The 14,801-nt window shown below is 39.6% G+C and overlaps 2 protein-coding genes and 1 pseudogene across 7 annotated transcripts; 1 reads left to right on the top strand and 2 right to left on the bottom strand.

Annotated features, from left to right (window-relative positions):
- Positions 1-2,518: 2,518 nt before the first annotated feature.
- On the bottom strand, positions 2,519-3,322 carry LOC143878202 (dirigent protein 23 pseudogene; annotated as a pseudogene).
- Positions 3,323-4,463: 1,141 nt separating this feature from the next.
- On the bottom strand, positions 4,464-12,111 carry LOC143879219 (Intron maturase, type II family protein). 6 transcript variants are annotated; one of them, XM_077381473.1, is made up of 4 exons: positions 11,779-12,111; positions 8,421-8,787; positions 7,305-7,478; positions 4,464-7,123 (listed from the first exon to the last, which is right to left on the bottom strand). In XM_077381473.1, the coding sequence occupies exons 3-4, from the start codon at positions 7,411-7,413 to the stop codon at positions 4,776-4,778; spliced, it is 2,457 nt and encodes an 818-aa protein (XP_077237588.1). In that variant the 5' UTR covers positions 7,414-7,478; positions 8,421-8,787; positions 11,779-12,111; the 3' UTR covers positions 4,464-4,775. The 6 variants fall into 6 exon arrangements, with proteins under 6 accessions (XP_077237588.1, XP_077237587.1, XP_077237586.1 ...); XM_077381472.1 differs by having other exon boundaries at positions 7,305-7,481; XM_077381471.1 differs by lacking the exon at positions 8,421-8,787 and adding an exon at positions 10,690-10,754.
- A 1,306-nt stretch (positions 12,112-13,417) lies between these two features.
- Positions 13,418-14,371, top strand: LOC143878203 (uncharacterized). The gene has a single exon (XM_077380501.1). It carries the CDS (start codon positions 13,564-13,566, stop codon positions 14,224-14,226), a length of 663 nt encoding a protein of 220 aa, XP_077236616.1. The 5' UTR covers positions 13,418-13,563; the 3' UTR covers positions 14,227-14,371.
- The last annotated feature ends 430 nt before the right edge of the window (positions 14,372-14,801 follow it).

A 14,801-nucleotide genomic window follows, 5' to 3' on the forward strand; every position in this document is an offset into this window, starting at 1 on the left:
TCTTTGCCAAAAGATCAAAAGCCATAGATGGAGGTTTTTATTTCCATCATGCAACGTTAGTTATACATACTAGACTCCATGTTTGTGTGAACATATCTTTGTATATGTGTGCCCGTGTATGTGTGTATGATTGTGTGTGCACTTGCACACACGTCTCTGTTATGAGTATGTGTGTGTGGGTTGATGTCACTGTATGTGTGAGTGTCTGTGTATATGTGTGTATGATTGACTACATGAATATGTGATTGATTTGCAAAATTCAAAATCCCTCTTCATTTTGGACTTTGAGAATTGATTTTTGTCAAATTTAAAATTGATTACTAGACTCAAACTTAAATGCAATTTTGAGTATAAAACTGATTTTTGGACTCAAAATTACATGTAATTTTTAATCTAATAATCAGTTTTGAACTCAAAATCAATTGTCAAAATCCAAAACGAACAGCGTCAAAACAAACGTACGGGATGTAAAAAAGACAATCGATTGCAATTTGATCCCAGTCAGAATTTTAGGCCATTGAATCTCCAGAGTAGAACCCACCAAATGGACAGTGGAGTTGATGCTAAACTAGCAGGTGTAGGCCCAGCCATAAGCTTCTCATTAATATCTTTTAGAGGAGCATGTCGTAGTATCATTCCCCTATGGTCATATTGCCAACACAGTTTTGTCATACAATATAAGAGAAATAATATATTTGCCTCCTTTTCTTACTTGGGCGGCCCCGTCTAATATAAAAGGGTAGTCCTAAATACACTAGAGGGGGCTGTCCCAAGTTTAACAAAAAAAGGTTTTACAAGATCAAAGAAGTGTTTAAACAGAAGCCCGGTTGTAGACTAACCTCTTGATTTCGAACCGGGCCCGACCCCTCACTCGTGTGTTCTATACTGCTGTCTTCTACCAAGATATCATTCTTCTCAATGCAAAAATCTCCATCGTCCATGAAGGAGAAAGTAATGAAATCTTTTTCCGTGGAAAGTGGCCAATATGGGTCCATTTTCTTTACAGGTGATCCAATTTCTGCATTTGGAATCAGATGGCAAACGAATCATTAGCCATTACAGTACATCTAATTTCAGTACAATTGAGAAAGAGAGAGATGGTTACATACCTAAGCAAATGGAGGTGAGAAGGTTTTGAAGTATGGAGGTGAGAAAACTGGTTCCAAGTATTTTTGAAATTTGAAAACAAAGGGGAAGGAGGGATTGATGGTCTTAATTATGGAATGTTAATTTCAGTTTTAAATGAAAATGGTGGACTAAAATGGAAAATAAAGATCTTCAATTTAGGGGAATTTAAAGAATTACCATATAGATATACTAGCATTTTACCGCATGCATGGGTTTGGGAAAAAATGGTGGGCCCCACTAATGGGATGGAAGGAAGAAGAAAGATTAGCACATCCAAAGATCCAAAACAAAATGGTGGGCCTCACCCCCTTATAAATATTGGGTGTAAAATTGTGGGCCATATTATCCATGGTTTGGGTGGAGATGGTTGTGCCAAGTCATCAAAACATGAGGTTTAAGATGATGGGCCCCACCCAAGCTATGCATGGTGTATAACGGTTGTGCCAAGTCATCAAAACATGAGGTGTAAGATTGTGGGCCCCACCCAAGCTATGCATGGTGTATAAATTAAAATGTTGCAGCCCTACTGGGATGCAGATAGTTAGTCAAGCCATTAATCAGACCATGAGAATCATCTGATTACTTCAATTTTACTGTCACGCCATCCTCAGAATAGGGCCTACAAAATGGAGGGTCGGGATCACCCGAATGTCACATGGGAGGGGCCAGATCAGGCATCTCATGCGTTTCTCATATTAAGGCTTGTCATAGTATCATAGTATCATTCAAAGCAAAGTTCACTTGGTAATGAACATTATCTGTGTTTCTATTGCTCTTTCTTCCTTGAGATATGAAATGAAGAACAAGAAGGGCACTGGCTAGCAGATTACACAAGATTGGAGTGTGTAATTAATCAAGATTACTGATGTTTGCACTTTGCACGGCCATGTTTGAATAATTGCACAAACCCAGCTTGTCTTTTCTTTTAAACAGCTGTCAAAGGTTATTACAACTCGGAGAGCGTTCAAACGCCAATTAAAAAGAAAAGAAAAGCTGAGTTTGTGCAATTATTAAAACATGGTAGTGTGAATATCCATAGCTTTAATCTATGCACCTAGCACTTAATCGCCATTGCAAGATGTTTGCGGTTTTCGTTTTTTTCATTTTTCTCGGGCTGTTTGGAAGCAGGAAGAAATTTTATTTGAAAATGAATTTTTTAAAGTTTAGTTAATTCATTTTACATGGAAAATCTTTTCCAATATCGGAAATTTGCAAAATGAAGATTTTTTTTTTTTATAGGTAAGCTGGGGTTAGGCAAGACCCAATATAAAAAAAGATATTAGAATCAAGAGTACAAAGCTCCTCCCCCCATCCTCAGAGTTGGAAAAAGAGGGAGAATAATGGGTCTCAGGCGATCAAAATTCTTAGAACTAATCATAAAGACGATAACTAGGGGAAATGGGAAAACAATAAGTTCCCAATGATCAAATACATGATGTGGATGTAGCTCAGTACTCAATAGATGAGTGCTAAGTTAACAAATGAAGAAGTTAAAAAAGAAAAAAAAGAAAAAAAACATATGCTATACTGATATACTTCACTCTCATGTCTTTAGCAAATACAAATAACAATAAAAAATAAAATTCCATTGTCTCATTTAGTAATGCAGCACGGTCACATTATAATGAATCACAACGTTAGACCCAGCAGTCGAGTGTGTTTGTGCTAAGCAATACCCGCGTCCCAATCGGAAAATCCCGGTGCCCCCAACGATCGGCATTTCTCTCACTCTATTCATCACCTGATTACGTCCGACGACGCTGATTGAGCTTCCATTGAAAGGACCACTGATGAATGAATATGTGAGTGTCATCAAAAGGCTGAATTTTTCCTCTAGAGATGACATAGCGTACATCCCTTGTGCTCGTCCCATCACCGTAGATTTTGGGTCCGGTGTGACCGTGAGCGGGTCGTCTATGATATAGACCGACCCGAACATGGCTGCGACTGGGTTCGAGCCAGAGAAGTTAAGGGGTTGGTTTGGTGCCACACGTACAGCGGTCGCATTGGGACCGCTAACAATGTCGTGCATGTAGAAACCCAGATTTGTGACCTTGGGTTTTAAGGCACTAGTACCTTTCAAGGGTGTGTGAATTGCTAGGAGGAGGAGAAAAAATAGCTGTTGTGAGGACGGAGAAAAGAACCACTTAGCCATCTCTCTCTCTCTCTCTCTCTCTTCATGTGATCCATGCTTACTACGAGAGACTTATTATATAGGCGAATGATATATTCGCCCCCTCTTCTTCTCTGGGCGAACACCTTTTCGTCAATGCTCAGTAGTTAGTAGTAGAGACTTATATATGGAAATGATATATTCGCCGCCTTTTCTACCCCGGGCCACCCCCTTTAGTGTAGAAAGAGTAGTCATAAATGCACTGTAGGGGGTGGCCCGGGGAAGAAAAGGGGGCGAATAAATCACTTCTCATAAGTCCTCTTTGTTTTTTTATTGACTTGCATAAAATGTACCACCTATGTATGTCCAAACTGTTAATCTTGGAGTGTGAAAATCTTTAGATAAAACGTGTAAAAGACTTGAATAAAACGTGCAACCTACGAATGAAGAAAACTATCCATCTTGGACTATGAAACTCTACGGAGAAGACATGATGGACCGTCCATTTAGGGATCCATGCTTCCATCAATGGATTTTAGTATATGCGGGCCCAGAGTCTTGTTTTTTCCCAGGCATGATTTCCTTGCAGTGATTGCTTCGACCCCGACTCAACGAGGAAAGGAAAAAGCAGGAAAGAATAACTTAAAAGCAACGTGAACGCGTTGAAAGACCCTCCCGGAAAGTCCTTTGCGTGTAAATCGGGAAGTTGGTGGCGTTTGTTTGAAGCTTAGCCCTTGTTTTTATTCTTCGTGGACGGTCAGTTGATGAGGAACTTCCATTTGGTGGGCCCTACTATGGTGGAACCACATGTTCAGATGATATGCTATATGTTCGATCCAAGCTTGTAGTGTTATCGATAAATAAATAAATAAAAACACCATCCTTTTGAATTCTAATAATCAAGCGGTTAGTAGAATCATTGATTATTTTATTTTATTTTATTTTTGTGCTTGATGTCCATGGTGAGTCCCACCATAAGGTATATAGTTATTAACTCAGATCATGCAATCATACAACCACATGATCAATGATAGCCACTCAACATCTTCAGTACCTGCCCTTGATCAAGATCATCACACGGATCTTCTTCATTTTTTCTAGTGTAAGACACATAAGTTTTACCTCAAGTTGCAAAACCAGGATAAACTACTTGTATGTATTGGGTGATCCAAAACCCAACTTCTAGAATCTGAGACACATGATGGATTAGATGTTTGTGGCAATTTGTAAAGATGACTATCGTTTGTACTCTTTCTCATTTTGTCATTCACTCTCAGAATCTGTATCAGATGTAATATTAAATGTTAATAATAATACATTTTCTCAACATTGATTTTCATGAGGATAAGTTTTTTCTGAACCCACCTCTGGGGCTGCAATCAACAAATGGTGGCTCATGAATACAAAGAACTCAAACTAAAATGCCCTCAATTACTTGTAATGTCGAAACCATTACAACGGCCTCGTGTGACCCCGACTCTTGATCCATTTTACCCAAACTTCATGAAGTGACATGTGAGAGATTGAAGTGATATCATCTATTAGAAGCGCCAAAGTCGATAGATTGAAGGGATATGTGACCCAAATACAAATCCTCAACATGCTTCTTACACAAACCAATTCGCCTTCGGTTCAAGCTAGGATGGATTGCTGTTGAAAACCCAGTTTTCCAGCCTGGGAACTTCTGCCTTTCATTCACATAAAGGGTGTAGATCCCCGGTGCCGATGCTAAGCACCCCACAACATAACACTGACAAGACTCAGAGGGATCCTTCAACCATGCAAGAGATAACATACATATCCCACTATATGAAATCCCATACGTCAAAGCCTCATCTTCACTGGAAAGCTGAAAATCCAATGCCGATAACATCATATCAGACTCCATTTCTTGTGTTGAAGGAATACCACTCAGCTCTAACTCGAACCGCCTCTCGATCTCAGCTTCCCACATCCGATGCTTGGTTGCCAACGTTCGAATGCAAGACTTCCTCACGTACTCAACTATCATTAGTTTAACATCTTCAAAGTTATCACATTGATGGTACCATCTAAGCCATCTTCGACTAAGACCCAAAAACCAATGTATGATATGGATATCGTCTTGTAGGACTAGAGTAGAAACTCGCCATGGAAATCCATCCTTGTTGATTAAACCGTAACGGAGGAGACTCTTCTTTATAAAATTAACAGGCACGACCACTTTGGTCGTGGTATTACCGGTGCTAGAGCTTGAGCTCATGCCAATGCTAGAATTGGACAGCAGTGCATTAGTAGCAGCAGTTTCTGAGGACACATATTCCTTCGCTTGCTTCTGAAAATTGTAAAAGGAGTCTGTTAGATCTTTTGGGAGTGCTGGTTCTGCAATATACTTGCATAGAACTTCCTCCTCGTTATTTTCAGCCCTAGCATTCACATCTTGCATCCATATTTTGAGTAAGAACTTGAACCAATGATCAGTTTTCATCCCATCTTTACGGTAATGAGAAATCTGGTTCAAGACAGAGTTGCTATCTGCCAATTGCTTGATCTCTGATTCTTTAACCTTCTTCAAACCATGGGCTAACCATTTCTTTCCCATTCTAACTGTCCCAGCATCCCAAAGCTCCTTTTTCTGCATAGCAAATAAACGAACCTTATCCTTCAACTTGTGCACGGATCTCACCGAACCATTCTCCTTTACGCTTGCTTGAAAAACCATACCAAGAAACTGCACCCCCCAAGCACTATCAATTGCTAATATTTCTGTTTGGTCGTCCACATCTAGATATAGTGAGTTCTTCAAGTAGTTTTGGATCTCAACCTTCAAATTAAGCGCAACATCTTTGGTTCCTGCGATCGCAATAAATATTTCGTCCATGTAACGACAAGCATGGAGTCTTAAACCTGAATTCTCCTCCACATGCTCTTTATCATCTTCCATTTGTCTCCTGAACCAGTGGCGCAGCTTAGATTGTTGTTGTCCTTGAACAGAATGAGGATCCAGACCAAGACCTTCATATCTCATGCGTATTCTATAGAATTCACGGTCGAAGAGATCAAGATATATATTCATCAAAATTGGCGACAGCACTCCTTCTTGGGGAAGACCTTGGCCTTTCGGGAAACCACCGAATTCCAAGTTCAGTACCTGAGCATCAAGCATGTGACGAAGGATAGAATATAACCCAGTGTCTATAATATATTCCTCCATTTCTAAAATGAGCTTATTGAGAACACTAGCATCGACGCCTTTGTTCATGCGTAGAGTAAACCACCAATTGGGCTTGTGGATCTCTTTGCATAAGTACTTAATAGCTGAGTGATGCCCCCTTCCACTTCTACAACCATGTGAAATCTTAGAGAAGTGTGGCCTGTAAACAACCTCGAGAACTATTCTGATGGCTTCCTGAATAACTTTCAACTTTAAGTTAGGAAGGACCAAGGCTTCACTCCTCCTATTCTTTGTCGAAATTGTTAAGGTATTAGCTTTGATGTCGAAACCCCCCCTCGCAAGTTGTTCTGCCATGGACGTGAAACAGAGATCATCACACTCTGATGTTAGTTCAATGTTGGAATTGAGCCTGATAACATCATATGCATCCTGAAGAGTTCTTGGATTTGCAATTACTTTTTCCAGAAGATTATGAAACTTTCCATTTGTGTACTGTTCCTTCACTCTCCTTTTTATGTGGATTTCAATCGATCTTTTGAGTTCCATTCGGGTTCGGGGTTTTGTCTCAGTAGGAAGAGGGGATTCATCAGGCAGACATGCTAAGCTTTTCGCCAAGGACATGGAGGAAACTTCATCTTTATGAGCATGATTAACATCCTTATTGATGTCTCTTACTGCTCCAAGAGTGGAATGGATTGAATAGAGTTGCATGCGTTCGAGATACTTTCCTGTCACAAAATATTACTTGAGTTATGAAGACATAAAAGCAAATGTCTTGTCGTTATAGTGTTTTATATAATAGCTTTTTTTTAGTATGAATAGAATGTTAGAGATTTATATAATAGCTTTAATTGTTCAAAAGAAAAAATTCTAAACTTGGAAACTAAAATTGTGGCATCTAGGTGTAACCTTTGTTGACCGTTGATGAAATGACAACAAGATTCACATTCCGCAACATATAGACCATATGATTCAGCAAGTGTCTCCTGGGCGAAGTAAGAAAGCCAACAAACCACATTCTTCATAGTAATTGTGCAAGATACAATTGAGATCTTGTGATGGATGTTTGTCACTGGAATTGACCTGCTAAATGAATAAAACTAGCCTCAGGCATAATACACGTAGTAGCAATCTCCATAGATGAAGAAATCCACAATTGAGCAGTCAGTGAACAAGTCACCATGGAGTAAACAATCATCAATCAGAAACTGTAGTAGAATATTCATAATTCAATTTCTGGCATTAGCAGTGTAAACACAGGCATTGAATATTTCAACCTGCAGAAGACTTAACAATAAATGTACCTTTTTCAATCGTTGCTAAACAAACATATCCCACAAGATATCAACTAGAACTCAAATGAACAACCATCTAAAATAGTTCATCTAATAAGTGAGGACAAGTATATGAATCAATGTTAACTTGCACATATGAGAATTACTTAATTTTGTCACTTCTATATCATTTCGAAAAGATGTTTTTGAAAACACATAATGAATCACTTTCTTGAGCATAACCTCCAAAAATTTAGGGGCTTATAAGGCACACCCACAAATCTAAAGCATGCATATTAAATACCTCAAAAAAAATTACAACTCCCTCAAGCCATAGGGAAATCAGTTCCCATAACACATAATGAATCACTTTCTCGAGCATAAGCTCCAAAATGTTAAGGGCTCCTAAGTCGGATCCACAAATCTAAAACATGCATAAAATTTGAAATGCAAATCTTAAAAATAATTACAACATCCCTCAAAGAAAGAAAAAAAATAAAAAAATTACAACTCCATCAAGCCATAGGGAAATTAGTTCACATGCTTTTCATTTTAAAAAGCTTAGTACAAAAATATTCTCTACACAGTGATTATTTTGCAGCCAAACCAGTGACAAAACAGCCAAGGACTTATGTTCTACTTGCAAGGTTGCATGCAGGCAACCGGGAAACCTGATGCTTCGTTGATCACTTTCAAAATCAGTAAGTACTTTGTAACTACTTGAAATAAAAAGTAATTATATAAAGCGTACCGGCAGTTTGAGTTGAGAAAGTGCCGCTTGATTCAACTATTTTCATTTATTCAGATTCTTATATATTATATCTTTTGATAATGATGGATGGAACTATTGATTGGTCTGTGCAGGTTCTGTGACTTCCCAAATCTTCCTCCACCAATACTCCTACTGGCCCCATAACTCGCACTATGATGATGGTGGGATTGGTGGGACTCCCCCAGCTCATGGACTACCCTAACCACATTGAATAGTGGTCCAAGTGGTTGTGGGACCCACCATCATCTTTGAGTTTGATGATAGTGTACTTGAAGTGGTGGCCTTTGGGCATTCGACCTCCAACCACCATGATAATGCAGCTGCCACCTGTTTCTGGTGTGCCGAGCTACACGGATGAACATGCGTATTCATAAAGTGACTGAGTTCTATTTTAGCTTCTCCGCTGGTTTATAGCTTAGCCGGCAGATTGATTATAATATAGTCACAAGTCATCACAGATGGAATTAGGAATTACTCAGAATTGCAGAATGACAAGAAAAATGTGAGACAAAATGGTCAAATCATAGTCCGACTACAAAAGGAATCAGGTATTTAGCATGTTACAAATCAAGATGTATGCGAAAAATGGCAATAAATAAGCAACTAATAGAAAGAGATCCAGTTTTCAACATATTACACAGAAACTAAGGTTGACTTTGGAACCTGCATCCCATGTAAAGAGTCAAAATGTCTCTTTCCATGATCAAGAGCGACTACAGATGTCTTCATCAATACATTTGTCTGTGATAATCCAAAGTGGATTAATTATGCTATAAGATGTTTATGGAATCTTCGGATACCTCTTAAGAATTATTTGCAATTTTGCATATAATCTTATATTAACATGGTTTTGAAATTGAATATGATCATTTTACAAATACTGTTTATAATAGTTTTGTAAATGATATAGCTAATGGCTTCCAAAGAGGTGTTGACGCCTCATTTGCGAATAATATTAACTTCAAAGAATCATATTTGCAAATAAGCAATGATTTTGGTGGGCATCCAAAGAGGCCCTTGATTTCTGTCCATGTCAAAATTCTGAAAGATTGGTATATTGAAAGTACTGCTAAGAGTGTGACTTGTTTGGATTAGAAATTTGACACAATATGATAGTTGGATACAAATACAGGATACACAAAATATGATACAGTACAATAGTTGGATACACAAAAATACACCTGTAGCCATAAAGTATGTGTCAATGACTATAGTCAACTAAATCCTCAGTGCTACATATGGTTTCTTAAGAACTCCTTGGAATTGTATACTGTTAAAGTATAAAATAATAAATAATGCCTTCTCCAACAGCTTAAGCTTTTGGAGTAACTTGTTGTTTCACATGGTATCAGAGCCAAAGGGAGTTCAAACCTCCCTATAGCAAAAATCCACATGCAATGGCCAAATCCAAAAGAGGGGCCGCATGTGCCACGTGTAGGCCAGCCCTAGAAAGAGGGGCCACACGCGAGGGGGAGTGTTAAAGTATAAAAGAATAAATAACGCCTTCTCCAACAGCTTAAGCTTTTGAAGTAACTGGTTGTTTCACATGTACAATGCCCCATGTGAGTGGCTTTATTTGAAAACTCCATGGCCCTGTTTGTTTTGGATTTTGAGTCCAAAACTGATTATTAAACTCAAAATTAAATTTGGACTCAAAATCCAAAAACGAACAGGGCCTATGTCAATTTTGTAGTTTTGTATACGTACTATCTAGCTATATGTATCCAAAAACGAACAGGGCCTCATCCACATCCACAAGTTATTGTGTTACTTCTCATTGTGCTGTTTGTTGCCATATGCTAATAATATGAAGGCAAATAAATTCCAAAAAAAAGAAGAATAAAACTGATGCTGTCATAAGATCACAAAATCATAAAAGAATCCTGATGAAATATATAATTTGAGTTAAGAAGCAACAGAAATACGAGACACATGGCAACTAATGAAGTTTACTGGACCTTCAATCGCCAAATACAATGGTTTAGGCAGACTTATATACCACATAAATGACTGACCCTTCTTTATTTGTCACCAATGTAATTGGTAAAAACTTGGACAGAAGATAGCTCTACAACATGCAATTTAACAATTTATGCAGAGAGAGAGAGAGAGAGAGAGAGAGAGAGAGAGAGAGAGAGAGAGAGAGAGTAGATTACATGTATATAGTGTTTGCACGAAAAAATGATGGTGTGGAAATGCACTAAGGGACCGTTTGGATGCAAAGAAGATTTTGATTTGGATTTCTCACCTTTGCAGCCCTTTTTGCATTGTAATTTGGATCCGGACCAAATTCTTGGATTTCCAATTCAGCAACTGACAGTGAAAAAAATCAGATTTCCAAATAAGCTGTGCAAAAAAGAAATTGGAAACCCACAGATCTGGCAGTTTCCTTCACCCTCTTTGCTCCTCAACCTCTCCCCTCAAATAGGAAGTACCCCCTTCCCTCTCTCTCTCCCTCAACATGAGCTGCCGGATCTATTCATTTTGTATTCAAAACTCAATTCCAAATCCAAATACAATATTTGAGGTATCCAAACGGGCCCTAATATTAATAGAGGAATGCTAGATTCACAGGTGCCCTTGCAAAAAAGGGAGCAAAGGCGGCCCTATTGGTCTAATTCCACTAAAGGCATTTATGACCATAAATTTATGTGCCATATTAAATGGAATTTGAACAATGGGGGCGCCCTTTGCCCCCCATTTTGCAACGGCGCTTGAGAATCTGGACTCCCTAATATTTAAAATACCAACATAATTACTGAATTCTCAAAACCATAGTTGTTTTTAGTCAATTTGAAGACTGCATAATATGCAAATCTACAAAATAAAATAAAAAAAACAAAGAAAGAGAGAAGACATACCCAATTTTGTTTTTACCAAAAATAAAAAATATTAAAATTCATTGGTTAAAAGAAACAGATGCAGAGTAAGAAAGACAGTGAAAGTGTGAAACAATGTGACAATTTAATGGAGGTAGAACAATTTACTGATTATTTCTTGAACAAAACTACTGATTAGTTCTCATTTAATTTTGAGTCCAATAATCAGTTCTGGACTCACAATCGGTTCTCATGATCCAAAACAAACAGGACCTAAATGTGTTGCAACTCGCAACTTGGTATTGCTTCAGCATTCACAGTGAATCAAAGTACTCTCTAAGGGTATTGTGTGGTCTCTTTATCATCATCCGTAGGGGCATATTTAGTAATGTTATAGAAATCGAACAAATTTATCTAAGAGTCATTTTTACAAACATGTGGTGTACAACAAGTACGATGATATAGAGACTCTAATAATCGTTATAAGGAAAAACAAGAAGAGCGTGGCGGATGCTTACCAGTGTTGGGAGGCGAGGGTCGCGCCCAAATGGTTTCGGCTTCGTGAAAATTTAAAATTTTAAAAAGAATTTAAATCTGTTATACGATGAAGCCAGCACTCTCTATTACAATGGGGAAGTGAATATTACGCCCCTTTTGATCACAGGACACCCAGCGGCACTGTACGTGGCAATCAAATCCACTGACATCAAGTACAATAGGCCCCCTTTGGTCATTGATACACTGGCGCTGGGTGTCCCTAGTAATCAAAAGGGACATAAACATCCCTACTCAGAGAAATTATATGGTTCCCGACAAGGTCAGTACCTTTTTTACGGTCGGGCATCATATAAAAACTCCCCCAAATATATGAATATGGGGAGCAGAGCAACACCTACATTTGATCTGGACTGTCACCCTCAGAGGCCCCACCTTGGATCTCCCATGGCCCCCAAATCGCACCAATCATCCGAGCCTGAATGCTCGGACATAATGCAGAAGAGGTTGTATATAGGGCCCCTTTATTAGGATGATCCAAATCGTTCATTTGTTGAGCCACAACAGTATCCCATAAACCATCACCACAAGATAATCCTATTCCTACCCATCTGATCTCCCAAGGACTATTTTGATGATCACACTCCTCACTTTATTAAAAAGTATGGTATTGCCCGCACCATAGGATGATCCAAATTGTACATTAGATGGGCCACAACCTAAATAGGTTGTGCCCCAAAAATCATTTCCATAGGTTGAGCTTAACCTTCCTATCTATAGAGGGTTAGGATCAAACCTCTAATAATCAGTCCCCCTATAGATCATATTTTTATCAAATTTTTTAGTTTTTAGTTTGTACATTTAAAGCTTAAAAACTCAGTCGGGTCCGATAGAGTTGGAAAAAAGGGTTCCTCGGGTTGAGTCGGGTTGCACCCTTATAAATGTGGGGAAATTATATTAAGAATGGGTGTATAAACATGGAAAGGTGGTTCGTAGAAGGTAGAATACGACCCTAGATATTTGAACTAACTGCAGCTCTTCTTTTGGATCAAATATCAAGGATGAGATGATGAGCACCTGTTTTATACGCCCACAAAATGTAAATGAGCCACGCGGTAGAAATCATTTTATAATCCCTACCGTTGATTCCTTACCCACAAACGACACTTAAAAAAAACACAAAGACCATCCGCATTCCAATGCAGAAAAATCTATTCATCAGACCGTTCAAGGTCATCCAATTGATGTAGTTTGTACCACATTTTCCACCAACGTGGGCTCCACCTCATGGACGGTGGCGATCAATTTGCCATATTTTAAATATAATTCCTCGAGAAAGAACAAAACAACAGGATTGTGTCAGCGTGTCCTGCCAGTGACGTAAGATCCCTTACACCGAGACAAAAGTTCCAGCTCATCTGCCTGTTCGTCCGTTATAATCTCGCCACGTGCCAGTTGAGCGACCGGCACAAATGTCCGTCCGTACAGCCTTCAGAGACAAGCGACCGGCTTACCCAGTCAGAGGTTACTATCTCAACGCAACGGTAAGATAACTCGCGATTGCTGGTGACCAAAATGGGCCCCACATCAACGGTCACATTGCCTTTTTTTTTTAATTCCAAACGTTTCAACCCGCTCTCTCTATAAAACCCTCCCAAAATCCTAAACCTTTTTACTCATATCGGACACTCTCTCCTCTTGCCTGTAATCACCCTGCATTGCCGGAATCCGATCTTTTTCGCCTTTTCCAACACCGGCAAAGATATATATTTTGCCTTCATTTTACGGTTATAATCCAACATTTTGAAATGTATTACCTCCTTGCGTTCACTCTCTTCCTATTTGCCACGTCAGATTCCGGCCAAGCACAGGCCCCTGCTCCGGCACCGGCTACAACCATGGCATCACCACCTCCGGTGAAATCTCCACTGGCTCCTCTCCAATCCCCTTCCAAATCACCAACATCATCTCCTCCTCCATCGACGTCCTCGCCAGTCCCCTCCGCCGCCCCTTCAAAATCTCCGACAGCGTCTCCTCCTCCTGCAACATCGCCGGCCTCTTCTGCCGCCCCAATCAGCCCTCCTTCTACGGCAACATCGCCGGCCTCTTCCGCCGCCCCAACCAGCCCTCCTTCTCCTGCAACATCGCCGGCCGTGCCCGCCACCTCTCCAGCATCCGCTCCGGTAGTCCCCGCTGTCAGTCCGTCGAGCGTTCAAAACCCTCCGGTGTCGTCTCCGTCGATCATGCCAACTCCTGTTAGTCCAGCGATATCTCCTGCAACGGTACCGGCGAGTGCTGACATTCCGGCAAAGGTTCCGGCACCGTCGATCTCATCATCTCTCAGCCCGCCGAGTCCACTATCGCCCAAAATTTCTCCGAGCATATCGGACGTGTCGGGCTCGAAACCTAAGTACGAGGTCCGGTTCTTTTTGAGTGGTTTAGCAGTTTTGGCTGCTACTTTTGCTCTTTGATTTTGTCGTATTCTTCCATTTCTATTTTTCTGTTACATTTATTATTATTTATTCGTAGTGTTGTTTTATCTTGTGTTTAGTGGATATTACTATATTAGTGTGTGAATGTTCTTGTACGTAAGAAATAAACATTTTGTCTTAGTTATTTTTTGCAAACTTCTTCGCCTGGCCACCCTGAGTAGTCATAAATACACAAAAAGAGTGTGGCCCAGGGGAAAGAAATGGGGGTGAATATATTAATGGAGTTACGAACACGACATACTTGGATCAAATATCAACTTTGGAAATGGATTACCACCTTTGGTATTCGAACAGTCTTAATACAGTCGGGACATTGTTGGATCAAATATCAAGGGGCCACTTAGTGTTCGTTCAACGACAGCCTCTTATTATAAAGTTGCCCCTTGTTGGAGTAAGGGGGGTGGTTCAGTCATATCTCAAAATCCAAAACAAGCAGGGCCTTAAATTTTGAGTCAAATAATTAGTTTTAGACTCTCAACGGGTTCTCAAAATCTAAAGCAAATCATGGCCTAAAGTATGTGAGATTGTTTGTCTTTTGAACATGCCATACAGTT

This window comes from Tasmannia lanceolata, unplaced genomic scaffold (genome assembly GCF_043159265.1).
Source record: "Tasmannia lanceolata isolate RefF3 unplaced genomic scaffold, GAP_Taslan_0.1 ptg000006l, whole genome shotgun sequence".
NCBI lineage: Eukaryota > Viridiplantae > Streptophyta > Magnoliopsida > Canellales > Winteraceae > Tasmannia > Tasmannia lanceolata.